At 36.0% G+C, this 26,530-nt stretch overlaps 1 protein-coding gene across 3 annotated transcripts in view; it reads left to right on the forward strand.

Moving 5' to 3' along the window:
• Nucleotides 1-2,878: 2,878 nt before the first annotated feature.
• Nucleotides 2,879-26,530, forward strand: part of MON2 (MON2 regulator of endosome-to-Golgi trafficking) — a 102,530-nt gene continuing 78,878 nt past the window's right edge. For 2 of the 3 annotated variants that reach the window (XM_028110836.2, XM_028110837.2), the window contains exons 1-3: nucleotides 2,879-3,382; nucleotides 17,538-17,601; nucleotides 26,362-26,489. In XM_028110836.2, the coding sequence (XP_027966637.1) occupies nucleotides 3,272-3,382; nucleotides 17,538-17,601; nucleotides 26,362-26,489 (303 nt within the window). In that variant the 5' untranslated portion in view covers nucleotides 2,879-3,271. Of the gene's footprint in view, nucleotides 3,383-17,537; nucleotides 17,602-22,892; nucleotides 22,974-26,361; nucleotides 26,490-26,530 lie in introns of all 3 variants that reach the window. The other variant, XM_088025264.1, reaches the window with a different exon arrangement.

Here is a 26,530-nt window from a genome sequence, read left to right on the forward strand (position 1 = left end):
AACTTGTTGATAATTAAGTCTATTTAGAATTTAATAAAAGATAGTGTGAGTAATGATCACTGAAGAGCTACCTATTATATATATATATATATATATATATAAAAGATTATCTATCTATCTATCTATCTATAAAAGATTGACTTACTAGGTGGCTCCATGGCTCAATGGATAGCTCATTGGACTTAGAAAACATTGGCTTACTACTTAATGTGTGCGAGGCATTGTGCACTACCTGCAACATCTCATTTATACATTTATACATTAGAAATATCATATGAGGAAGGCACTTGGATTTCCTTCTTTTAAAAATATGGAAACTGGGGCACCTGGCTGGCTCAGTCAGTCAAGTGTCGGACTCTTGATTTCAGCTCAGGTCATGATCTCAGGGCTGTGAGATCGAGAGCCATGTTGTCAGGCTGAGCAAGGCAGTCTGCTTGAGATTCTCTCTCTCCTTTTCCCTCTGCTCCTCCCCCCCTACTTTCTTTCTCTCTTTCTTTTTCTCTCTCAAATAAATAAATCTTTAAAAAAAATAAAGATGTGGAAACTGAAGATTAAAGAAATTCATTTTCTAGAGTCACCCAAGTAGTAACTAACAGGGCTGACATTCAAATTTCAAGGTTTTGACTTCAGAGCCTGAAGTCTAACTACTACCTGATAAGACTATGAAAGCATTACTCAAGGTAATAAAAGGTTAAATTTAGCAGGCATTTATTAATATAATTTTCAATGAAGACAGATTATGTAGCTACAGAAGACCATTTCACACTTATACCAACATTTCTAGGTATACCACAAAATTTTGAAAGTACTTCCTGAGAGACTTGGGTACATCAATATGTATTTGAATAATTTGTTTTTGCTACTAAAAGAGAAATGATTCTGTTTTTCAGAATGCTAACTCCTGTGTTTAGCTGATTTCTTAACTTGTAGAATCAAAAATAATTTTTACCCCTGCTAACTTTGGTTTTGGCATAAAGCCATGCACTGTTTCTGTGGCAGTACAATTTCCCTGGGCATATGTATATAGAAAACTATTTGTTTTTGTTTTTTAAAAAGAAATTTACAGAATGCTGGTTATAGATAATTGCGCACCTTAAGAAAATTTTGGCTTTTCAAATCACTATCAGTATTATTTTTAATTAATGAATTCCAATTGCATTCTCTCAACTATACATAACAGAGATATAAAGGACTCTAAGAATGATGATTTTGAATCAATCATGCCAAAATTACTACTAATAAAAAAATTAAATTTCAAAAGAAAAATTGGTCACATAGGGAAAAGCACTGGGTGGAAGCTTGATGGTATATTATGAGCCAATTATTAGAGGATCATTTTTTTTTTTTTGAGGTGGGTGGGGGGAAGGGATAATTGGGTGACAGACATTAAGGAGGGCACTTGACATAACGAGCACTGGGTGTTATATGCAAATGGTGAATCACTAAATTCTACCCCTGAAACTAATAATACAGTATATGTTAACTAAATTGAATTTAAATAATTAAAAAAAGAGCATCATTTTTAAAAGCTCCCTACGACCTCAAGAATAATGTCTGCCACATATTCTACCTAAGCTTTTTTTTTCCCTCTATACTCACAGCTCTTAATACATAAAGCTTATACTATAGGAGCGGTCAAACTTCCCAAAGATGTCACAAATGATCCAAACTACTGTTCTGAGAGCTCATTAACATCACCTGCTACCTTCATCCATCTTTGCTTTACATCTTGTCAGATGGAAAAAAAAAATTTAGTTTACAAAGTACTTGTTGTGCAAGGTCTTATTTCACAGCCAAACCTTGTTGCCCACTGACAATCTCACAGTCCACTGTCCTCCATCCTGCAAAGATGTCATCAGCTCAGTTGTCTGGAGGTGTTCATTTCTTCATCTCCTACCTCTACCCTGGTTCAGGCCTTCCCTCTACCTTTCTCTGCTTCCTACTCAGTAGCTGCAAGACGTCTTGGGCCACAGCACACTGACTGGGTCTTCGAGAACCACAGATGATTTTTCTGTTTACTTTTGCTTCATATATAATTGCCTCCTAATGAAGGCTTTTATAGCGGTTTCTTATTTGAGCATCAAAACTGTTTTTAGTAGGGTATTCATTCATTCAAATATTTACTGATCATCTGCAATGTGCCAAACACTGTTCTAAGTGCTGGAGATACATGAGGGAACAAAACAGAGCTTAAAAAAAAAAAAAAATCCCAATGTTTCTGAAACTCATTTAGCGGGGAGACTCACTTTAGCGGTAAAAGGGGCAGCAGGGCAGATCGCGCAGCGCCTGGCAGGTAAAAGGAGGAATTCTGACTTTTACTTTGGGCGAAATGGAAGGACAGTGGAGGGTTTGGTACAAACAAAATTTTACAGATCAGGGAAATAAATGACTACACCGCAGTAAGCACTTGTATACTTCGTACAACCTGTGGAGGAACTGCAATTTAGGTACTTAGGAGGGAAAAAATTAACAGGAGGTAGGCATTGACTTGGGGCTATTAGCCCAGAGATTCGAGGGGGCAGAAATGAAGAGGGACAAGACAGATGAAGATTAAGCCAAAAGGAAGCAAATTGTTTACACCGAAATACAATTTATTTCAAACATACGGCAAGAGATAGGCCAAGAGATACGTGGCTCCGTTCAGACAGCAGTCACCCTGAAAAAAAAAGCAAATTTAGGTTAGGCAAACAGTGGCCCAAGTAGAGCTGCGGACAGCGGCTCGTCACCGAACCGGGCATGCCCCGAAGGTGACCACGCCCCCGGCCCCGCCCCTCCTGCGGCTCACCGCCCCAGTTGGCCACGGCGGGGGCGGTGGCCCCGGTGCCCGGAAGTGCGGCTGACGTGTCCCGGCCGCGCTCGGAATTGTGGGCGACTCGGCTAATGGCGTCGGCGAGTCTGGAGGGCTTGGGGAGCCAGCGCTGAAGCTTTTTGCCAGGTTGGCTGGTGACGAACTGTGTGGCCGGATCCCGCGGTAGCGGGAGGGACCTGCCCACCTTGTGGGCTCCTCGGCCAGAGCCGGCGGAGCCTAGCGGGGCGGGGCGACTGCGGGGGGCGCCTCGGATAGGAGCCGCGAGAGTTGCGAGAAGGCTGCGGGGGGCGCTCGGGTACGCTCCGGGTTCGCAGCCCAGGCCGGGCCGAGCCCCGCGGAGCCCAGGAGGCGGGCAGCGGAAGGGCCAGAGACGCCAGGAGGGAACTGCCTGTCGCCCCAAGGTGCTGACAGTGCTGGAGTTCGTTTGCGCCGCTCAGATACTGGATTGTAGTTTGGTGGATCATGTCCGGCACCAACAGCCCCGAGGCGGTGAAGAAGCTGCTGGAGAATATGCAGAGCGATTTACGGGCCTTGTCCCTGGAATGCAAAAAGAAATTCCCACCTGTCAAAGAGGTAAGCTTTGGGCAATGTCGGGAGAAGGCACGGTGAGCATGTCTGGTCCTGTTAGACCCAGTCCTTCACTTCCAAACTCCTGTCCTATCTAATTTTCATTTGGCCCTCACCTTTCCAGATTTACAATCGGTGGGTTGTACCATAAGCGCGTTTTATAGTTTCCTTTGAAGACGACTGGGGCGCTTTGATTTTGTCTACTCCTGTCCTCAGCATTTAGGAATGAACTTCGCGGAGTGAGCCGATTCAGCTAATTCAGCTGGTATCTTATCCTCGCCTTTTCTGGCCTTTTTCAAACTTGAAACTAGCCAAGCCAGAATTGAAAAACACGTTTGTTGCTTCTAAAAACTATTATCCATCGTTGTGGTAAAATCTCTGCTCCTCACGTTTATAGTATGTATCACTCAGTGGGAAGTAGTTTTCTTCTTGTCTTGTGTCATGCAGATTAACTCTATGTCAGTACTATGAAGTGTTAGTAAATTATGCATTCACCTAACTTATGACAAATATTGAGGACCCACAATAATCATGTTAAGCCTTGTTATCAGCAATAATGTAATGGGACGTTTGGGTTTAGAATTAAATTCAATACACCTTGGAATACATCAATACATATTAACCTCTTCAAGCTTCAGCTTTCTTTCATATGTAAATAGGGCTAAAGGGTGGATTTATTAGATTATGACGGGAAATTGTCAGAGCAAAAAGGGTATTATTAAAGAGGCTTCAATTAATAATAAATATAAATTCTCTAAATATTTCCTAAATTGAAATTTTTAATTTAGTCACTATTGACCTTTTCTCTTAAGATGTCATTTTATTTTTCTTAAGCTTTTAAAAATAGTATCTCATTTTCCTTTCTCATACCTGAAATAAGACATTTCAGTGATATTTTTGTAAAAGCAATTATTTTTATTCCTATTTAATGTAGTTTGGTGTACCAGCAATTTCATTTATTATTTAGGGTTCACCAAAAGTTCACTAAGGAATTTTGGAATGTTTTCGTGTTAATTTAAATGTTTTGCCTTTATTATTACAAAGATCTTACAATTAAAACTTACCCAATAAAGTTTGGATTTTAGGCTTCCAAGGAACCTTAACTTTTCTGTAAGTGCTTTTGGTCTCATCGGTCTTCAACAAACTCCATCTAGTGTTTCTTTAATAAAGTAAGCAAATATTACCCAATAGTAGAAACCTGATGTGCCACCCTTGGAAAGAGGACTATCATAATATGTTTTATTTCAGATACTCAATAGCTTGTGATACAGATTTTCATTATTTTCTCTATATCCTGTTGAAAGTTTTAATAAGTAATTCTAAAGAATTAAGCATTTTAAAAGAATTTTAAAGAAGCAGGCTGTTCCAATTTTAAGAGAAATGCTCGTTTATAAAATGTCAAATCCATTTTTTGATTTTAACAATAATTTATAGAACTGACTGTTCCCAGCTCTTATAATTTATATAGACAGGGATTTCTCTATATTACACATAAAGGCCTTTGTGGGCTTGCTTGAGAATTTAATTGCCATTTATTACTTTATTTCTTTTGGAAAATGCATTCAGAATTCCAAACAGGTAACTTACAAAGTTTTTTTTTTTTTAAGGTTTTATATATTTATTTCATAGAGAGGGAGAGAGATTGAGAGCACAAGCAGGGGGAGCCGCAGGCAGAGCAGGCAGAGAGAGAAGCAGGCTTCCCGCTGAGCAGGGAGCCCGATGCGGGACTTGATCACAGGACCCTGGGATCATGACCTGAGCTAAAGGCAGACGCTGAGCCGACTGAGCCACCCAGGCGTCCCATAACTTGTTCTAGAACTCAGTCCATCTTATCTAGGAACGTTCAATAAACCTCATTAGCTTTTTTACTTGAACATAGGCCAAAGAGATACTTAGTGATTGCACCTACTCTCTGAGGTAATGACAAAAATAATTCTTGGCATGATAAGCTCTGATACATAATTTCCTATATAATACCTACTCCACAAGAATTTGTTGAATGTAAGAACTTTGACTCCTTAACCAGTGGCACTTCTAATATACTTATGGGCCCACTTTAGTTATTGGAAAATGACCATTACTGTGTCACAAGTTTAAAACAAGAATGAATAATTAGTCTAAGAATGATGATTCTTTAGGAGGGACCCTTGATTTTCAAGAAATATTTTGGTTGAATTAAATTTTTCCTGGTAAATTAATAGCAGTGCCAAATTTTGGCTTTTGTTCTTTAAGGAACTGGTATGTTTTTGTTTTATTTATTTTGGGGGTGGGGAGAGGATGGTGCTTGGTATACCTTAAGGCAAAGCCTTCCTCAGTGTAAGAACCTTTTCCATCTGTGTACTGGTTTGCTAGTTAACACTCTCCCAGTATCTTCACAGTTATTACTTGAAAAATACTTATTCTGAACTACTTACAAAGGTACTCAAGAACTCAAAGCAATACAGTGCTTTGGAAGGGATGTCTCCTTCCCCAATACCTTTTATTTATTTTTTATTTTTAATTTTTTTTAAAGATTTTATTTATTTATTTGAGAGAGAGAGAATGAGAGATAGAGAGCACGAGAGGGAGGAGGGTCAGAGGGAGAAGCAGACTCCCTGCTGAGCAGGGAGCCCGATGTGGGACTTGATCCCGGGACTCCAGGATCATGACCTGAGCTGAGGGCAGTCGCTTAACCAACTGAGCCACCCAGGCGCCCCTCCCCAATACCTTTTAAACAAGGTAGAATGAAGTGATACCTTTTATATTTAGTCTTTATTTTAAGTTTCTAGTAATTTCTACTTTTTTGATCATGGTGCTTATTACAGAAGAAAAGAGTATTGGTAAAGGATAGTGCCTTATTTTTTGCTGTTTACTTCTTATCTTTGGATTTTCTGCATGGCTTTCTCCATCTTAATTGTTTCCATTTATAAATGTTCCTTTGCATATTAAATTGTTTTAATAGTGGCTATAATTTCATTGTCATTTTATAATAAAAGTAGTAATTCAATAACAGCAATACATTCCTTCTCCTTGTATTACCGCTTATTTTTACAGCAGTGTAACTTTTTAGCACAAGTGTGCTAGCTAATTTGTTCTGGAATATTTGTATGAAAAATGTTTTCTTTGCTTTAAAAATTACTTTAAAGCTTTGCAAAATCATTTCTGTATAATTGAAGTTCAGTGCCTTCAGAGGCAGTAATCTCTGAAGCTTTATGTTTATGTATTTAATGAATAAAACATTTAGGTCATTTTCTGTTTGCAGGCATTACTCTGGAAACGAATGAGGGGGATCTAACTGAGATTGGAAGTAAGCTCAGAGAGAATTTGTAATTCTTGAATTGAGCCTTAATAGGATGAGTAGAAGCTAGCCAACAGAAGAAGGGGAGGGGGGGTCATACCAGGCAGAGGAAATAGCATATGTTTATATACCATGTCAAATAAATTTCATGCTGGAGGTTATTGGGAGCCATTAAAGTTTTTTAAGAGAGCGAATAATATAAATTCATATTTTGTAACATTTTCTTTTTTTTTTAAGAGTTTATTTATTTGAGAGAGAGGGAGAGAGAGAGAGAGCACAAGCAGGTGGAGTCGGAGAAGCAGGCTCCCCGCTGAGCAGGGAGCCTGACAGTGGGGCTTGATCCCAGGACCCCGGGACCGTGACTTGACTGAGCCACCCAGGCACCCCTTAGTAACATTTTCATAACAGTATTGGTGGGAAGAATTAGAGGAGACTGAGATTGAGGCAAAGAGAGCAAATTTAAAAAATGATGATTGCCTGCATGAAGGTAGCAGTAGAGGAAGACAGGAGGTTGCTTGCATTGTGGTGGGCATGTGTGAAAGAGAGAGCATGGATTGAAAAGAAACTTAACAGGTAAAATTACCAGGGCATGGTGACCTTCTATATAACATAGAGAGAGAAATTTATGATGCCTCCCAGGTTCTGGCTTGGAAAACTGGGTAGATCACTAAGAGAAGGAATATAAGAAGAGGCAATGTTTTTGGGTAAAGTGAATAGTCCTGAATATAATAAGTTTAAGATTTATGTATGGAATTGACCAGTAGGAGTTTGAAAATGATGGTTTGGTTCTGAAGGGGGAGGTCTAGAATTTCAGATTTAGAAGTACCAGTTTATACATGATAGTAGAAACCATAGGAGTAGATAAAATGAGTCTGAAAGGGTGTATAGAATGAGAATATCAGGCCCAAAGAAGGAACTTTGGGAAACAACAGCAATAAAGGGAAAGAGGTAGCTGGCCAACTAAGGTTAAGGATATGGGAGAGAAAGGGAATACTTGTAGAGCAAGGTCCCTGAGAAAACTGGAGTTTCAAGGGCCTAAGTGAATGAACTCACTTTAAACCTGAGAAGGAACATACTTTCCTCTGACAGAGGAAGGGAAAAAGAAAAAATGAACTTGAATGTGATAAATTTGAATGAGGGACATTGTGGAGAGATAGGAAGTTGTGGACAGTTTGGCCTGTGACCTCTATTCCTGGTAAGGTAGGAAACAAGCTTATTGCTAGGAGTAATTAGTGATGAAAGGAGTGATGGGTAGAAAGTTTGAGGGGAGCAGTGGATCACTTTGGAGAAGTGGAGGAGAAATTGACTTGGGACACTTAAAAGAGTCTTGGCAGGAAAAGTGGTTGAAATAATGATAGACGGTGAGATCTATGTTGTATTACTAAAGAAGGAAATTCAACAAAACTTTGATTGGAAGAAGGTGGAAGGGTTAAGGTACTAGCAGCACCAAGTTAATCAAAGAGCAGTAGAGTTGAGTGGGAGAGCTAGAAGCATAGGGATTGAGACAGTAAGGGGATATTGGATTTCCGATTGCCAAATTAGGCTGCCCTAGAGGATGATGAAGTCCAGGGTGGTAGAAGAGGATGGGAATGAAGATCATTTCAGTTGAGGTGGTCAGAATTAGGGTTTTGAATGGATTTTTTTCTCTCCTTTTTAATGAAGTGGAATCAGTAAGGTTGTAAGTAATAAAGTGCAAGTAGTCTTCCCATGCCATGTCCTTTGTCTCCTCTTGTGTATTTGGGTTTGATAAGAGTTAGTTGACAGGGATTTTGCCCTAAAAATCAAAAGTTCTTATAGTAGAGTTCCTCAGTGTCCAGTGTTTTTATGTGTTAGCTTGGTGAGAGAGATGCCTTTTACTTATCATGACAGGATTCTTCCTTTAACCATCTATTTGGGGACCGAGGACCAAGTCAGTTGGCTCTTCTGGTAGGGAGAAGATCTCATTTTCAGGACCTTTTGACAATGAAGAATGAGGGCTGGATAATGTTTGCATGCTTAATCGGGAGCTGTTTTGGTTTAGTATTTTATAATGTACTGTAGTTTTTTTTTCCGTTGATGTTGGTTGGACAGATTTACTCATGACACAACCAATTGTGTTCTTTCTCTCATAAGCATAATAGAATAAGTTGATGTTTTATATACTGAAATAAATTTTCATAATTTATTCAAGAAAACTTGCCAACCCCAGTCACATAAATGTGACAAATATGGTAAGGAGTTAGAAATCATTTTGGTCAAGACTTACTTTCCTGTATAATGCAATTTTAGATAATTGTGTTAGGTGAGTGGCCTTTGGCCTTTGTTTCTTTTCTTTTTTCTCCTTTGACTCTGCTCTTTCTATGACTTTATTCCAGAAAAGTTACATTAGATTCCTAAGGTCTCATTAAATTCATTTTCTTCTGATGAATGGTTTAGATGTTAACTTCAAGAATAATAGAAGCAGGGGTGCCTGGGTGGCTCAGTCGTTAAGCGTCTGCCTTTGGCTCAGGTCATGATCCCAAGGTCCTGGGATGGAGCCCTACATCGGGCTCCCTGCTCAGCGGGAAGCCTGCTTCTCCCTCTCCCACTCCCCCTGCTTGTGTTCCCTCTCTTGCTGTGTCTCTCTCTGTCAAATAAATAAATAAAATCTTAAAAAAAAAAAGAATAATATAAGCAGAAACGTTTTCACTAGGACTTCTAGGAAAATTTTTTAGATTATTGCAGTATTCTAAGAGCGTTTTACAGTGAGAGTTCTTTAAAAAGCTTTTGGTTAGTCTATAACATGTTTTATACCTTTATGAAAGTACCATAACCAATGAAATTTATTGTTAAAGTATAAAACATTATTTTTTGACTAGGTTTTTGATCATTGTATTCTTTTCTGAAGAAAATGAGAGCAAAGGTCGGTGAAAACATTTTAGTCAAATGTATTGATTATCTTATCACTGCTTTGGTGAGACAGAAGAAATAAAAGACATTGTTCTGAGGTATAAACCAAAAAGGAAGACATACTTCAAAAATGGAATTATTTTCCTTTTTTCTTTTATATAAGTAGAGCTTATTTTCGTCATGTACAAAACATTGGGTTTTGCTATCACTGCTATAATTTAGTAGGAATTTATTAGTGTCTTAAGTGTAAAGCATGGTGGGAAATATAAAAATGAACGAGAGACTGCCTTTATCTTTATGAAGTTAACTCAGTGTTGAATAAAATACTGTCTTTTCATTAGGCTAGGGACTTTTCATCCATTGATTCTATTAGAAGATGCTATTTTAATTTTACAGATGAGGAAATTATGGTTTTTTTCCTTGGTTCAGTAACTTGCATAAGTTAGTAAAGCTAGAAAGTGGAAGAACTGAGATGTGAATCCCTATGCATCCATCTGCAGCTCCTCTGCGTAATATCTTACTGCAAAATGCCTTTTAAACTTGTACTTAACTTGTTCTTATCATTGTTCCCATTCCTCTGCCTTGCTTCATTATTTGTTACTATTTATCATTCTTTCCATGTTGCAGTTCTCTCATTTTGAAGTTTGTAGCACTCTACTTTCCTTTTTCTCCTGGCTCTTTCAGTATTCCTTCTCCTTTTATTTATTTATAAGTGTATCCCAAGTTCTGTTTTCAGGCCTCTTCTCTGTGCTCCTCCCTTAGCACTGGCATCCACTCACTCCCCCTGCTGCGCCTGCTGCTGGCCTTACCCAAATACCGATAACTCCGAAATCTGCGCAGACTCGGCTCTCCTTACTGAGCATAGACCTGTGTTTCCAGCGTCTGTCGAACACATCTACAAGAATATCTTTACCACACTTGAAATAAGACTTCTTGTAATTGAACTTATTTATCTCAAAACTTGCCCTTTCCCCTCATTTCATTTGTTCTGTTGATGGCATTTATCACTGTTGCTTACCTTAGTCAACGTTTGGCTATGTTCTCCCCCTCTGCTGTCTTTATTCATTGTCAGCTTTTCCTTCCCACTCTGTAATTTCCAACATACCTCTTCTTTTTTCTCTTTTCTCAGCTTATTATTTTAGTTCTAGGTTTCAAATGCCTGGCCTTTAATATACATTAATGGCAGAAAAGAGAAACCATTCTACATGTAACCACTAGCTTAATACATTTAAGCAGCTCAGAAACCCTCAGCGGCTACTCTGTACTTGAAGGAGCCCTCAGCATAGCATTTAAGACCTTCGTTGATTGTTCCAACCTTCCTTTCTAGCGTCATCACTTTCAACTTTTCTACGTATGCCTTTATGCTTCAGCCGAGGTGTATTGCCTGCTATTTATTTTCCAAATATATACTACTGCCTCCCTTGTCCATGTTTCTGAGGTTCCTTTTTCTGGCCCAGAATCACCTCCTCCTATCTTTTTAAATTAAGATCCTACCTTTATTTAATCCCACTTTAAATGTTGCTCATCCATTTGTTGCATGAATGGATCAACTTTATAGATACTTTTCTTTTTTCTTTTAAAGATTTATTTATTTGAGAGAGAGAATGTGTGCGCATGCAGGGGGGAGGGGCAGAGGGAGAGAGAGAGAGAGAGAATCTCCAGCAGACTTTGCACTGAGTATGGAGCCTGATGCAGGGCTTGATCCCATGACCCTGAGACACGACCCTGAGATCACAACCTGAGCTGAAAGCAAGTTGGATGTCCAACCGACTGTGCCACCCAGGTGCCCCCAGATAATTTTCTAATTTCTTTTATCATTCCCTTCATTCATTTGTTCATGAAATAGTTTTTGAGTACATGCTGTGTGCCATGTACTAATAGTTGCTAGAGCAAAAACTGTTAAAACTCCTGCCCAGGATTTCAAGCTAATATGTTTTCCTCTGTTTTCTTAACTTTCATTTAAACTTATTTTATAAGTTATTTCCTTATAACTCTTATAGTTTACCTTCTGTTATAGTTATTTTAGGTTTTTTTTTTTTTTTTTTGGTCTAAATAGCACCTTAAGGGTAAGTTTTACATCTTGTTTATCTTTCTGTTCACCCTAATGCAAAGCATTTGTATATCTAGGAGGTATTAATTAGTTACTTGTTGGGAGATTAAATTTTTTTTAAAAGGAAAGAAAAGGGATACCATATATATAGGCATACCACATGTATATTTTAGCTATCCACATGTAATCTGCATTTCAGTCTTTCTTTTGATGTGTTTAAGTTTTTTTCTTTCCTAGAAGCCAGAGGTGGTTTTGTTTTTGGTCAGAAGTTTTGAATAAGATGCCATGTAGGTATATATTTTTCAAAGTTTGGGACTGTAGACTAATTGAATGTTACAAAAGAAAATCATATTGGTTTCCGTGTATTCATTGTTTTATGAGCATATTGTCTTCTAGGGAGTGTTCTAGATCTCCCTCTTCCCAAGTGTGAACTTGACCTTAGGTCTTTTGATTTCTGACATCTAAAATCCTAAGTGTTTAGGCAGCTTTATACCTCCCTGATGTCTTATGAGTACATTTTTTAAATCCAAGTTGCTCTTAACATGAATTTCACCTTACTTCATTAGCTCTTGTTTTATGCTATGTCCTGTGAATAATTAGTTTGGACCTTTGGTAAATTTGTTCTGATTTTGAGTTCTGCTTTCATAGTGGTGAAAAACATATGTTTTTTTGAAAAACAGAACATAGAAAAAAACATAGGAGCTTTGATGAAGGGAAGCAGCATTCGTTTTTTTTTTTTAAATTTGTCCCCAGATCAAGTAGTGGACATTTAATTCCCTTTCTAGCATCCGTTTCCTCTTGCTTCCTTCAGTGGTAGGCTGCACTCTTCCTTCATTTCTAAACCTTTGGATTGAGGTGAATTAATCTATTCCTTCCTTCAGGGTACCATACCTTTATTAGTTTAATTTAGCTTAAACCCTCCCCACCCCCCACCATCCTCACCTTCGTTTCTTCCCAAGGTACATAATATCAGTGAGTGCTCCTGGGCAAGGAGTTTTCTTTTCTTTTCTTTCTTTTCTCTTTTTCTTTCTTTCTTTCTTTCTTTCTTTCTTTCTTTCTTTCTTTCTTTCTTTCTTTCTTTCTTTCTTTCTTTCTTTCTTTCTCTTTCTTTCTTTCTTTCTTTTTCTTTCTTTCTTTCTTTCTTTCTTTCTTTCTTTCTTTCTTTCTTTCTTTCTTTTCTCTTCTTTCTTCTTTCTTTCTTTCTTTCTTTCTTTCTTTCTTTCTTTCTTTCTTTCTTTCTTTCTTTCTTTCAAAAAGATTTTATTTATTTATTTGACAGAGAAAGAGAGTTCACAAGCAGGGGGAGAGGCAGAGGAAGAGGGAGAAGCAGGCTCCCAGCTGAGCAGGGAGCCCGATGCGGGGCTCGATCCCAGGACCCTGGGATCATGACCTGAGCCGAAGGCAGCCGCTTAACTGACAGAGCCACCCAGGCACCCCTTCTCTTTCTTTCTTAAAAGCTACTGAAAGAGACCTTTCTCTGCTAGATAGTGTCATATAAAATTGTGAGGTGTAGAATGGCTGCAACTATTTTTATTGTCAAGATTGGAAGCAGCCCAAGGATGCACCTACCATGGAACAGGACAGATCCAATAGAATGGCAGAGAAGTGGAACTGCAGCCCTGATGGCCTTGTGAATCTCTGCATCAGATTTCCTCTGGGTCAGATTTCCTCTGGATTTTTCAGTTAGTGGGCAATGAAGTCTCCTCCTCTACTTAGAACTTTTTATGTTTTTGTTTAGAAACATTTATAATGTAGCTCCTGTATGCCAGGCACTGTGTTAGGCATTAGTAATATGGAGGGATGAATGGAATATATTTCTTGTCTTTGTGGGGCTTATACTAGAATGGAGGAACAGACATGTAATGAGATGATTGGGATAGAGTGTTACAGGTGCAAACCATAGATAGCCCACAAAGATGGAAAAGCTTTTCGATAGTTGCCACAGAAAAAAGTTGATGGAAGAAATTATTTTTGTCTTTGCTTACGGTACTATAAGAGTGCCAAAATCAGGAGAGCCTGCTCCATAAGTCTACAATTATCTTCATGTTTTCAGTAGTGGTTTAATTTCAGCAAAGCATTATTTGTCACATTAAATTAATGTTAATTTGGGTTTGTATATAACTTGTGAATTTGTTGGGTTTATAATTTAAGAGCTGTAAAAATAAGGAATTTATTCCTAATTTGATTTATACATGCTTGGATTTGTCAGTAACTGGGTAGGTTTATGAGGTGATTTTTTTTTTTTCTTTTAAAGGATGTCCTTACGCTACTCAGTTTTGAAAAACACTAGTAGGGATGGGCGCTGGGGAACCATGGAAAATTTGAATCAGTGGAGGAATGGAGGGCAAGATTATAGGCAGAGAAATCTCATAGTTTAGGTTGATAATGAGAAGTTTGAATTAAGGTGCAGAAGTGGGGTCTGAGAAGAAAGTATAAGATATGCTTACTACTTCGCCTTTGTGGTTGATGAGATTTGTGGGATGAGGGAGAAACTCCGGATGTCTAGTCTGGATGGATGCTGCTGCTGTTCAGAAAAAGAGAGATTAATTATAGAGAGGAGAAACAAGTTTTTCTGGGGCTGAAGTGGAAGTGTGTGGAGGGAGGGACAAGATGACACCCATTTTGAATATCTTGAATTTAAGTTGCCTCTTAAACATTTAGGTTAATAAGTCCTATAGTTTAGGAGATAGGCAAGGAACAGGAATATAGTTTAGGAGTCTTCAGCATTTAGAAAGTTACTGAAACCATAGAATTATGAGATTGCCCAGGAGGAGTTTATTGAAAGAGAAGTGAGGCCAAGGATATTCTAGATGGTCTTGGGTGAGGAGTCCATATTCTCTTTGTCTCTGTTTTTCTGTGCCAAAGTCCCTGGTGAGTATGTCTATTTGGGTAAGCAAAGAATATTGAAAAAAAAATTACTTGAGAGAGATTAATTTTAAGAGTAAAAAGTATTAAATACTACAGTGTATTTAATTTTGGTGTTTTTTCCAAACTCAGATTACCCCCAGGAATAGAGATATTAGACTACCCACCTTAACCTATGCTATCTCTGTCCAAGTCCACAGAAATGGCAACCTTTTTTTTTTTTTTTAAATTGGCATGAGGGCCAATTCAGGAAAAAAACAACTGTGTTTATAGTTGAGTAGTTCCCTTATGGATATACAAGATACCTGATCAGAGTAGAGGATACTTTTAAATCAAGAACTTAAAGACTCTTCTTCACATAGACTATCCTCAATAAGCAGAAGGCAGTCTGAGTCTGAATACCTTTATAAAAGACATTCTTAAAGTTGTAGCTAGGCCTGTGTATGAAGTAAGACTGCCGTGGTTAGGGGCCCCTGGTATACAAATGTTGTCAGTAAACACTGATAGACTTTCCAGCCACACAGGGTGCCTAGGGAATAAGCTGTTAACATTTGAAAGTTTGAGATTAGAAACCTGTGTGTAAAAAAATGGGGAGCTCTTGAGATAGGTCTAATTATCTCTAAGGCAACAAATAGTCCTTTTGGTGATTTTTTATGTTTAGGAATGAAAATACTGGTTATGTATCTTTTAAAACACTGCTTTGGAACTATTGTACTAAAAAAAAAACCACTTATTCCTTTTCCTTATTGTGTATGTGTAAAAATAATTAAGCATTTTATTCGCTTTACAGCTTATATATTTATACTTCTTTATACTTCTCTATGACACAGACATGGATAGACTATTAATTTATCTCAGGGAATCAAAATAGTGTCTGGCATATTTGAAATCTTTTACTGACATCTGGTATCTGGCATGCTGTAGGACTGATTTTGGAAACTTAAGAAGGTCAGACTAGCTAGAATTCAGAGTCAGGGCAAATGACATTGGTATTTATGATGGTTCGGTTAGACCAATTTTTGTTGATGCTGAAGGAGAAAGATATATTGAATTTGAACATATAAGGGGTTCAAATGGTCAGTAGTGAAGAGGCTAAGAGCTTGAAAGTGATGACTCACCTGAAGATACGAAAAAATACTGATGCCTAGCTTCCATTGGCATTCCTTGGAATGTGTTGCAATCTGGGCATCAGGATTTTTTTTAAGCCTTTGGTGTTTCTAACACGCACTGCCCCAAATAATTAGAAAATCAGTCATCTTTCTCTGAAGAATTTTATTTTGCCTGTATTTCTGCTTGTAGTCATGTTCATTTAATTTGGGACATTTCCGTTTCTTAAAGTTGTAGAAGTAACTCCTAATGTATCAGGCTTCTTAGCTGTGAGCAATGAAAGCTGATTCTGGCTGATTTAGCAGAAATGAAGTTTACTGATATGTATTGAGTGGCTCACATAATTGGTAGAAGGCTGGATGGAGCCAGCTTTAGAAAAAGTGCAGAAACAAAGGGAAGCTAAACAGCTAGAACCTGCTGTTCTCTGCTGAACAAGTGACTGGATACCTGGGATGGCACTGGCCCCTCTGTGCTGCCACTGGTTCTGCTCTTACTGCCCTGGGAAGTAGCTGTCACGACCTCCACTATTGCTGTCATCAGAAAGAATTTTCTCTTGTCTCTGCTTTTCTTTGTCATTAGCTTTCATATTTACAATCTCTGCTAGGTGTGTCTGTTTGGATTAGAATAGGCTCCCAGGGCATGTGGGAAAGCAAGTATCTGGCATTTTCCATTTTTAGTAGTGGAAGATAAGCTCTATCTTGCATCAAAACTCTTGAAGTTGGGAAATCTCCAGACACAGGCAAGGGCTTCACATGCTTGGAAACCAACAAAATGACAAAGATCATATGCTATACATAGTATAGCCTACAAGATGGTATTTATTTTATGCATTTATCCACTACCCCTCACACGAAGAACCCACAGGACATGGGTGTTTTTCCATAATGATTTTTAAACCTTTAGAACATGCTATCACTTGTCCCTTAGCAAGCAGTAAGAGATAACAAAGTAAGTGAGCAAGTAGCAAGCAAATTAATAGGAAAACTTAGACATATAACATGAATATTTATATCTTATTTTTGGAAGTGTGGAGACCGGTATAAATATAAAATAGGCATGTTTCTTGATAGTAAAAATGTTCTTAGTTTCCATGGTGGAAGTTATATATCAGTGTTATATGTCAACACTGTCCAATAGAAATATAACGTGGACCACAAATGCAATCAATCCATATATGTAATTTTAAATTGAATTAAAAATATAAAGAAGCATTTAATTTTATTAGTATATAATTTAACCTAATATATTCAAAATATTGTTTCAACATTTAATCAGTGTAAATATTTAAGGGATAGCTTACATTTCCTTTTCATACTAAGTCTTCGAAATCTAGTGTATATTTTATACTTAGAGTACAGCTCCATTCGGACTAACCTCATAGTGACATGTAGCCAGTGGCTACTGTATTGGACAGCACAGTTCCGTGGCACTGTGTAAAACGCTATATAACTTCCAAATGCTGCCAGCTAACTGTACCTATGATGCAGTGTTTTAGGTGCCTTATGAAAATCTAATGGATGTTTAAAAAAATGTAAACTAAAAGTAATGACAAAATTCTTGATTATTCATTCTCTTCGAATCCAAAACAGTTTTACTTGATTTTGCAGTATTTTGCAATTTTTTTAATGGTGGGGATGGAGGTATGAAGTGGGGAAGAGAAACCTAGTTTTTTTCATTAGGCTTTGTTTTTGTTTATTATTTATATATATATATATTTTATTTTTTTATATTATTTTTATATTTTATGAACATTTTAATTCATGAGGGATTAGAGGTGCCTTAGGCAGAGAAAGGCAACATACTATAGTGCAGAGTTTGCATGTGAATAATCAAATGAATCATATTTTACTACATTTAATGTTTATGGCACTACTTGGCTTAGATTCTGAAGTTTTTGAAAATAAAAAAGATAATAGTGATCATATATGATTTCTTTCCCTAGATAATTCATGTTGATAGTAAGTTTTATGTTCTAATTATTTTTATTCTTGCAGGCTGCTGAATCAGGAATAATAAAAGTTAAAACAATAGCTGCACGAAGCACCGAAATTTTGGCAGGTAATTTTTTGCTTAAAAATTCAACAATTAATGAAAATTTCACTAATAATAAAAGTAGAATCTTTAAAAAAAAAAAAACCCAGAAAACAGCCATCAGTTTTCTGTAGCCTTTCCTTTATGCCCTAGCATGCTGTTTATAGTGATAAAGAACATTTAAAGGTCCCTAACTTATGAACTGATTGGGTTTGCCAAGGATGAATGTTATGAAATTCTCTGAAATCAGAAAGGTTAAAACTACTAACTCCTTACAGGCAAGGATTTGCATTCTCCTCCACATCTTGTTGATCACCTAAGACATACCTTACCCATAAAAGGCATTCAGTTAATATTTGTTGAGCTGAATGGAATGAAAGATTGGTTCTCAGTCCACCTTCCAAGATCTATTTTATCTTTATATAATATAAACAGGTGATAGTGTAGTATTACAAATTTAGTAGTTATAAAACAAAACTCATATAAAATTTTATATGAGTTTTGAATCCTAGGACTAAGACAGTATGGTCGTGAAGAAAGAATGGGAGGGGGGTGGGGAAAATAAAAAATTGTTTTCTTACATTCTCTTGATTGAACCTGGTTTTCAAAGAGGAATTTCAAGAGTTCCTCTTTGGCACTCTTTTTGATACTTGGTTTACTTCTTTCTTTTCTTTGGTGCCTTTTTGTTCTTGCCTCTATAATGAACATGGAAAAGGAAACTAGCATTTTCTGAGAATCTGTTATATGTGAGACATTTGTGCCACTCTAATAAAAGACAGCCTTGTGGGGAAGTATTTTTATTTTATAGTAGAGCATGTTGAGATGCAAAGAGATTAAGTTACTTGACTAAGGTCACATGATAAGTGGTGGAACTAGATTTAAGTCCAGGGCTGTTCAGAGCCCATGTTCTTCCCGCTACAGTATACTGTCATAGTATTGTGAGGTTTCCACACTAGCTACTCCCTCCCAAGGGTTTATACTTAAACATTGGCTTACTTCACTGATCCTTCAGTCTGCATTTCCAGTTCCAATGGTGCTATTGCTCTCAGCTGGTTGTAGGAGAAAAGCAGTCCTATTAAGTTAATTGAAACAAAATCCAAATAGTGCAGAATCTCTCTAACTCTCATAAATCTCTTCACATTTTTAAAAGTGATACCAAAAAATCCCTAATTGGTGAAATCTCAGAGAGTATTACAAAATGAAATGAGGACTTTTGGGGGCAGTTGTAAGGGTGGAAGGTGGATTTCACTTGGGCTTCCTGGGCTTTGCTGGACATTTGCCCTTAGGGTGAGCTCTCCTGTGTTGCATCTGTTTCTCACAGTTTCTTCTCTGATTTTGAACCAATCTGTCGAAACACCAAATAGTTTTATAACAATTATTCACAGCACTGAATAATGCTTTGTGTGCATTTTGAGAAGGGGTATAGTGAAAGTGGTGGGTAAAGGCAAAGGTAGGTATGGTTGGATTGGGAGGGTGGGCTAGTGGGTTTTGGGAGATGCATGTTGGGTGGATTAGCTACTGTGAGGAAACTAATGTTTCAAGATAAATTATGATCTGGATATTTTTAAATTAGCTAATCATATTAGAATATCATTACAAATATTAACTTTTGCTACTATAATTGCTGATATCATGGTAAGTCCTTAGTTATTCACCAACACAAGTTTTCATTGGGTCTGTAGCTGATGGAAGATTTTTTGAATAGACTGATTTCCTCAGAGGATCACTCTCTGGTGCTGAGTTCTATACCAAAGTAAAATGTTTAATTGGTTAATCTTAAGAACGAGTAAGAAAAATTTTGTCTCTGTCAGTATGAGTTTAATGTATAGGTAGGCTGTTCATTTAATTCACTGAATTAAATATTGATACCATCAAATCATGCTAGTACAAATCTTTATGTACATAAAATTGATAGTTCATGCTTTAAGATCCATGGTGTCCAGAGCCATGCACTTGAGGAGCTATATTAGCACTTAAACTATTTCCTAGCATTTTTTTACCAAGTATCTGTAGCAATTGATACTTTAAAATTTATAGCTTTTTAAACCACTGTCATCTTGAAAATCAAAGGCTCTCGAACAAGGAAGAGTTTAGTCAATATGTAGTTTCTAAATTACTTAATTAGACTACCGTAAATACTAAGAAAAATTTGTAGTTAATTTTTAAAAAATTTTAATTTCTGGAGAAGTGTTTACTACTCTGTAGTTCTAGAGACTGTAGGTTACTACTTTTGTGCTATAATGGATGTTAAAGATACCAAACAATGGAGGAGTTGCAAATGAAATGGGATATTGAATTCTCAGCTATCTCTGGATATTCAGAAAATATAAAGGGTTGCTATAAAAATTAGAACCCTTAATTAGGATTAACCAGTCTGACTAATGATATTCAGCTTAGATTTCTAGCCAACTTTAATTTTCTTAGATTTATTTTTCAAGGGAAGGTTATTTACATTGCAGAATAAATCTTTGCTTTACATCTCCCCTTCTTTTAAGCATCCTCCTTTAATGTTTATTTTTCTTTGTTTTCACTGCTGTCATGAATGCTGACATAAGTGGGAATGCTATGCCAGGTAATGTCAGCATTGATTCAGATATACAGATCATTATCTCAAAATTTCCTTTTTCTTTAAAGATAAAGCTCTGCAGATGAGACATAGCAACATCAGCTTTTTCATTTACAAGGCCAAATGCCTTAATCTTACATTTGACTACCATATATTACAAAATGTTTTTATTAAGCCAGCTTATAGTATACTTGAGGTTGACTGAGAAGACATGTGTTATACAAAAATTACATGAACAGAGAATCTGCTTTTTGAATATTTGAAACAAGGAAACCAGTGAAGTTGTGATATCTTAAAATTGTGTGTTTAACCCATACTCAAAACCATAATGGTTACATTTACCTTTGGCTGCTTTCAGCTATTGTCAGTATACATATAGAATTTTCACATAGATGATCACTATGTATGATTTGTGTTTTTTTCTCACAGTTTCCCTCACCTTTTTCATATCTACATGGTCTTATTACTAAAAAGTCTTTAAGTAGCAATGAGTAATTATACTTCGGAATTATTTTCTGATGTTAAAGATAATTTATCTGCTGATTTTATTTAGTATTTTCTATCTTATCAATACACATGCTTGTGATATCTTACAAATATCTATAGAATATATCATAAATACATTCTTAATAAGGAAATAATTATGTAAGAATCACTAGGAGAGATGCAAAGATGAGTAGTATAACTCACCTCTAATCTATCTGGAAATATAGGAAGTATACTTGATAAATACATTCTTAATAAGGAAATAATTATGTAAGAATCACTAGGAGAGATGTGAAGATGAGTAGCATAACTCACCTCTAATCTATATGGAAATATAGGAAGTATACTTGAAAATGCATATGTGCCTGCTGTTCATCCTCTTTAGCTTACCTCCTCTTCCATTTGCCTTTTGAAGTGCTTTGCCAGAAATTTTCTCTTCTAGAGGACATACTTACCCGAGGTCAGGATCAGTATCTTACTCTTCCTTATATTACTAGTAGTTAGCACATTACATAGGAAATAGTAAGCCCTCATTCAATGTAGGCTAATAGTGAGTCACTCCAAAATGCAAGTAAGTCTCTTAGTGCTGCCTCTACTGTGTTTTTTACTTCCCAGTCTTTACTGTAATTTTACATGTTATATGATTCAGGTAGATGAATTTTGTCATACTTAGTTCATATCAGCCAGATAACAGAATAATGAAGGAGACAGACCCTAAATGAGAATTTTAATACTGTGGTAAATGCCAAGATGGAAATATAGACAGGCTTATTTTATTATAGGAACATAGAAAAGGCACCCAACCCAGCCTGGGAATCTGAAGTTGAGTCTCAAAGCTTAAAAAGGAGTTAGCCAGGCAAATAAGGTGTAGAAGTGGAAAGGAAAGCAGATTACTTGAATATAAGAGGTATAAAACAGTTTGGTCTATTTGGATACACTATTCAAGTATTGCCATTGTGTGACTTCCTGAGCTGCTTGATGGAAGAGTTTGAATCAGGGCAGTGGCACATTCATTTTAATGTTTTTATGTAAACTATTCTCACAGCAGTGGGAAGGTGTATTTCAATATACCATCAGTAAGGTAGAGGTCTGTTGGTAGGCTAGTTCTGTAATCCGGGCTAAATGACCTAGGGGGCAATTATCCATGCTTACAAGTTAACCTAGTGGGCCAGAGATTGCATAGTTTCTCTACAACATAATGTGTTCTTATTTATTCTTTTTTTCCTTGGATTTTTAAAAACTTTTTAACCTTTTAATTTGTATTCTTATATCGTTAAGTACATTCCTTTGATGCTGTCTTTTCTAATTTTTCAAAATTGCTTCATAATATTATAGCAAGTGATTGTAGCTTATTTAACCATTCTTTTATGTTAGACATGTTTCAGTATTTGGAGACAGTGCTTTCTGAAAAGATAAAAGTTTATGCCTTTACCAGCAATATGTGAGTGTATTTTTTATAACATCCTTACCTGATTATTATCTTAAAAAATCTTTTTGGGAATTGAACAGGCAAATGACTTCTTATTTTAATTGACATTTGTCTTTAGTGTTGAATATTTTCCTCCGAATATATTATTTCCTTTTTTCACTTTACATTTATTTCTTTGAGTTTTTGTGTTTTCTTATCAAATTATTTGAGCTGTTTATATAGCAAAAGTATTGACTTCCCATCATGTTTATATTTTCTACAAGTTATTTACCTTTTAAATTTTTATCTAGATGTTTTTCATTTTTAAATAATCTAACTTTTCTCATTTGTTGTTTTGCACTTAGGAAGCCCTTCTCCTTCCACGTAGTAGATAGTTGTTTTTATTTTCTTTTAGTTCTTTTTTTTTGTTTAATTTTTTTCTTAATTAATAATATGTGAGTGACATGAGGACCTAGATTTTTTTTTCTTTTGCAAAATTACTAACCAATTGTACTAGTATCATTTGTTGAATAATCCTTCCTTTTCATATAATGTATTTTTAATATGAAACTGCCCATATTTTATTTGTCCTCCTATTCTTGAGTCACTTAAAGTATTTTCAGATCTTTTGAACCATTAAAATATTTTCTTAATATTGTTAGAAATATTAGTCTTTTCCATAATTAAATTTTAAGGGGTTTTGAGGATAGCAGTCATGTCTACATCACATTTTATTTCTTTCACAAGAATTACAATTTGTTATTTAATGACCATTAAAATTTATCATAATGAAACTTTTATTAACCCCCGTTAATGTGATTCATAGTGGGGTATCCTAGTTTAATTCTTTCTTTCCAGGATAAAAACTACAATTATGCAGTGAAACTGCTCAGAGCAAGGAAACCCCTAGGATATGGGGACCTGCTGGACCTCTTCCAGGTGTGTGAAAGTGTATCATTTGCTCTCACAGTTATAAAATTTGGAAATATATTTATCAACCTAGTGTTATTCTATTAAAGGAGTTATGTTTATTAAAGAACTTAGGTAAAAAATAAACTTTATTTTCCTGACCCCCGAAAAGCCTGTCTTTATATTTTAAAGGAAATTGAAATAGAGAATTTTGATTAAAAAGAGTTGACCTTTTTCTCTTTCTTTCCTGGAACGAGTTTTAAAAATGGTTAGAGCAGGATATCTCTATTGCTCTACAGCTTTTTCCTCAGTGTGATTTCTAAAGTCTAAGCCCATAGGAAGGTTTTTATATAAAGCTACATTTAAATAGCATGTCATTAAAATTATTGTATATAAAGAGAGAGCACCTGTCTCTCAGAAGAGCAAGATTAATTTCTGTTTAAGACTACTATCACTTTTAAAAGAAGAAAAAAACACTAACTTTTTTTTTTGGTTATAATCTATCTTACTGCATTGTGATCTGGATATGGTAGATGTTTGGGTTTTCACACTATGCTTCAAAAGACAGAACAGATCAATAGGTTGTATCTTGTTTGTTATTGATGATTTATTCTGGATAACAGAAACTTCCTTTTTGATTATTTTATTCTTATATAAACTGGGAGAAAAAAAATGGGAAGGAGGCAAGAGATAGATACTCAATTCCTTTGAGTTACATTAAAATAAAATTTATAAAAATTATTATTTATTAATTTTTTTATTAAGTAGGCTCCACACTGGGTGTGGAGCCCAATGCAGGGCTTGAACTCACTCCCCTAAGATCAAGAGTTGGACACTTAATCAACAGCCATCTAGACGCCCCTAAAAATTATTTTTAATACTATTTTAATTTATCCTAACTTGAGACACCTGGGTAACGGTGACTGCGCTGCATACATTTCACTGAAATTCACCTTATTTTATTCATTCTAAGCTGCACAGATTTTTCACATTTTAGTATTCCCCAAATTGATATGCATCTTAAAATTGACGGCATCTTAGAATCATTGTGGGCCAGGTAGTATGGAGGTGTCTTTTTTGGTGCATGTGTGAACTTGTTTATAGGTATTCATATTATTATTACATCATTTGAATTATGTGCATTGTTGATATCCCATAAGTTTGACTCCTAAATATTTAAAATGTCACCCTAGTAGTTGTACAGAAACTTGCTGTTGACATCTTATGGTAAGGTCAAAAAAGCACCAGCATCAATATGTGTGGAATGGGTGACATTGGCTTAGAAGATGATCTCAGAGACAATAATGAAGTACTCTTTCAAGAAATGAGGCATCCCAAACAATATGATTATAAAATGGGCAGAAAATCTATATAGACATTTTTCAAAGAAGACATACAGATGGCCAATAAGTATATGAAGAGATGCTCAACATCATTAATCATCAGAGAAATGCACATCAAAACCACAATGAGGTATCACCTTAAACCTGTCAGAATGGCTGTTATCAAAAAGACAAGAGATAACAATGGCCTTGATGGATGAAATTGTGAGGAACAATTCTAAGTGATTAGAAAGCATTGTATCATAGTTTAATTGACAGAGTTAATTGGCACTGATTTTTCTTTATGATACTCAAGTGTGTCTTGAAGTCATTGTCGTCAGAGACTCAAGAAAGTACATTTTTTTTTCCTTCTATGAAGATAGTTTCTTTCCTTCATTTATCTGATGACTTCAGGCAGTGCAGATCAGTGGTTCCTCTTAGATACTTTCAACGGTTTTAACTTCGATTTGCATTAAGTGCTGTTTACCTTAAAGAGTGGCAGCATAATGTTGTGGGAAGAATAGCAAACCAGGAGTTAGAAGACCTATTTTAAAAATCTGGCTTTACCACTTACTGTGCACTTGAGCCAAATCATGCTCTATAAACTCTCTATGATTATTGTGATACTCAAATGAGAAACATGTTAACATCATAAAAATGATAAATACAACTTGTTACTATTGGAAGTTTTTGTTTAACTAAACAACATTTAATGACTAGGCATGTTCAGCAGAATTAGGAATAGCCTCATACTTCAGAGATTCTGGCAGGTTTGAATATGGTAGCATATTTACTGCCTCAGAATAGTATTTTTTTTTTTTTTAGCTTTACTGTCCTTTGTTAACATATATGAAACATTCATATAAATGTTTTGAAACATTGTTATGGAAAATTTGTGACTCTGGGTTTGAATCGAAACTTTTATGCTTAAGAAAGCAAGGAAATAAGGCAAGGGGCCCTTTTGGAAACACTGTTCTTTGCCAATCTTATTTGCCATCTCTTAGCTGTGTTAAATCAGTAATTTATGCTGGCATGCTGAGGGACTTTGCAGAGTATGCCTAGGAGATTGTGGGCTTTATTTAGCATACTATAAAGGGAGCTTTGGGAGAAGAAAGGTGGGGATTTAAATGATGAAATTTATGTTAACACTGGTTTTATATTTTTAATGGTGACTGTGGATGACTTTCTAACAATTTCTTTTGAAAAAACATGTTAAAACTCAGATTTGTATGTCTTAGTTACAAGTCTTAACCTCAAAAAATAATTGATGGTTGTAGTACCTTTGAAAACCATATACCAAACACATTAAGTTTAATGTTCTGTTTCCTTGGAATTCCATTTTATCTATTTAAATTCTCTGAGGATTACAGACCTGTTTTATTCATCTTTGTATAGCCATTAAGTGTATACTGGTTTAATTTCATTTTGTAAATTTAAGAAGGTATTCTTCAGTTTGTGCATTTTCTACCTTTTTACATTTTTGTTGCTACTTTAAAACTTCTGAAAGAATTGGCTTGGTGGAAGGAGTTAAATTAAGATTTGGAATTACAGCATGTGCATCCAATTAACTTAAAGTAATGCTTTAGTAATAAGAGGAGTAATGTTATTGTTTTTAATGAGTCTATTTCTTGAAGAAATTAGGACTGTATAAATTCAAGGCATGTAATGAAATTCTAGAGAGCCTCTGAAGGGTGATGGGGATGATGTATATACTATTTCTAATTACTTTTTTCTTCTCTAGAATATTAATTCTTTTTCATATTTCCCCTTCTGAACTGTTGAAGAAATAGAGTGCTTCTCCGAGGCAGGATAGAACTTCTGAGAAGTTGTCCTTAAAGAGTTTATAGCAGGAGTTGGAGAAAAACCAAAAGACAGTGCTGGGAGAAAAGCATGGGAAAGCTGTAGCTAAGGAAGGTAGTTTAGATACAGAGTCTGTAGTATCTATCCAAAGTATTTTAACTCTTATTGCTTGGTTTCTATTTTAGTATTTACATAAAGTGGTTTTTATTAAGGTTGTTAATACTAGTAAATACATAAATGTATTCCTACTTGTGAATTAGATTTAATAATTTATTTTATATGTGTTCTAAATAAAGCCTTGAAAGAAAACAGCTCAGAGGTTGTTCAGCCGTTTCTAATGGGTTGTGGAACCAAGGAGCCAAAGATAACTCAGCTATGTTTGGCTGCCATTCAGAGACTCATGTCACATGAAGTCGTGTCTGAGGTAATGTGAAGATTTTATCTCAATTGTGCACCGAAGAATCA

This window comes from Eumetopias jubatus, unplaced genomic scaffold, assembly GCF_037043125.1.
Source record: "Eumetopias jubatus isolate StellerSeaLion01/CBP00866 unplaced genomic scaffold, mEumJub1_p1.0 scaffold_8, whole genome shotgun sequence".
In the NCBI taxonomy this organism is placed as follows: domain Eukaryota; kingdom Metazoa; phylum Chordata; class Mammalia; order Carnivora; family Otariidae; genus Eumetopias; species Eumetopias jubatus.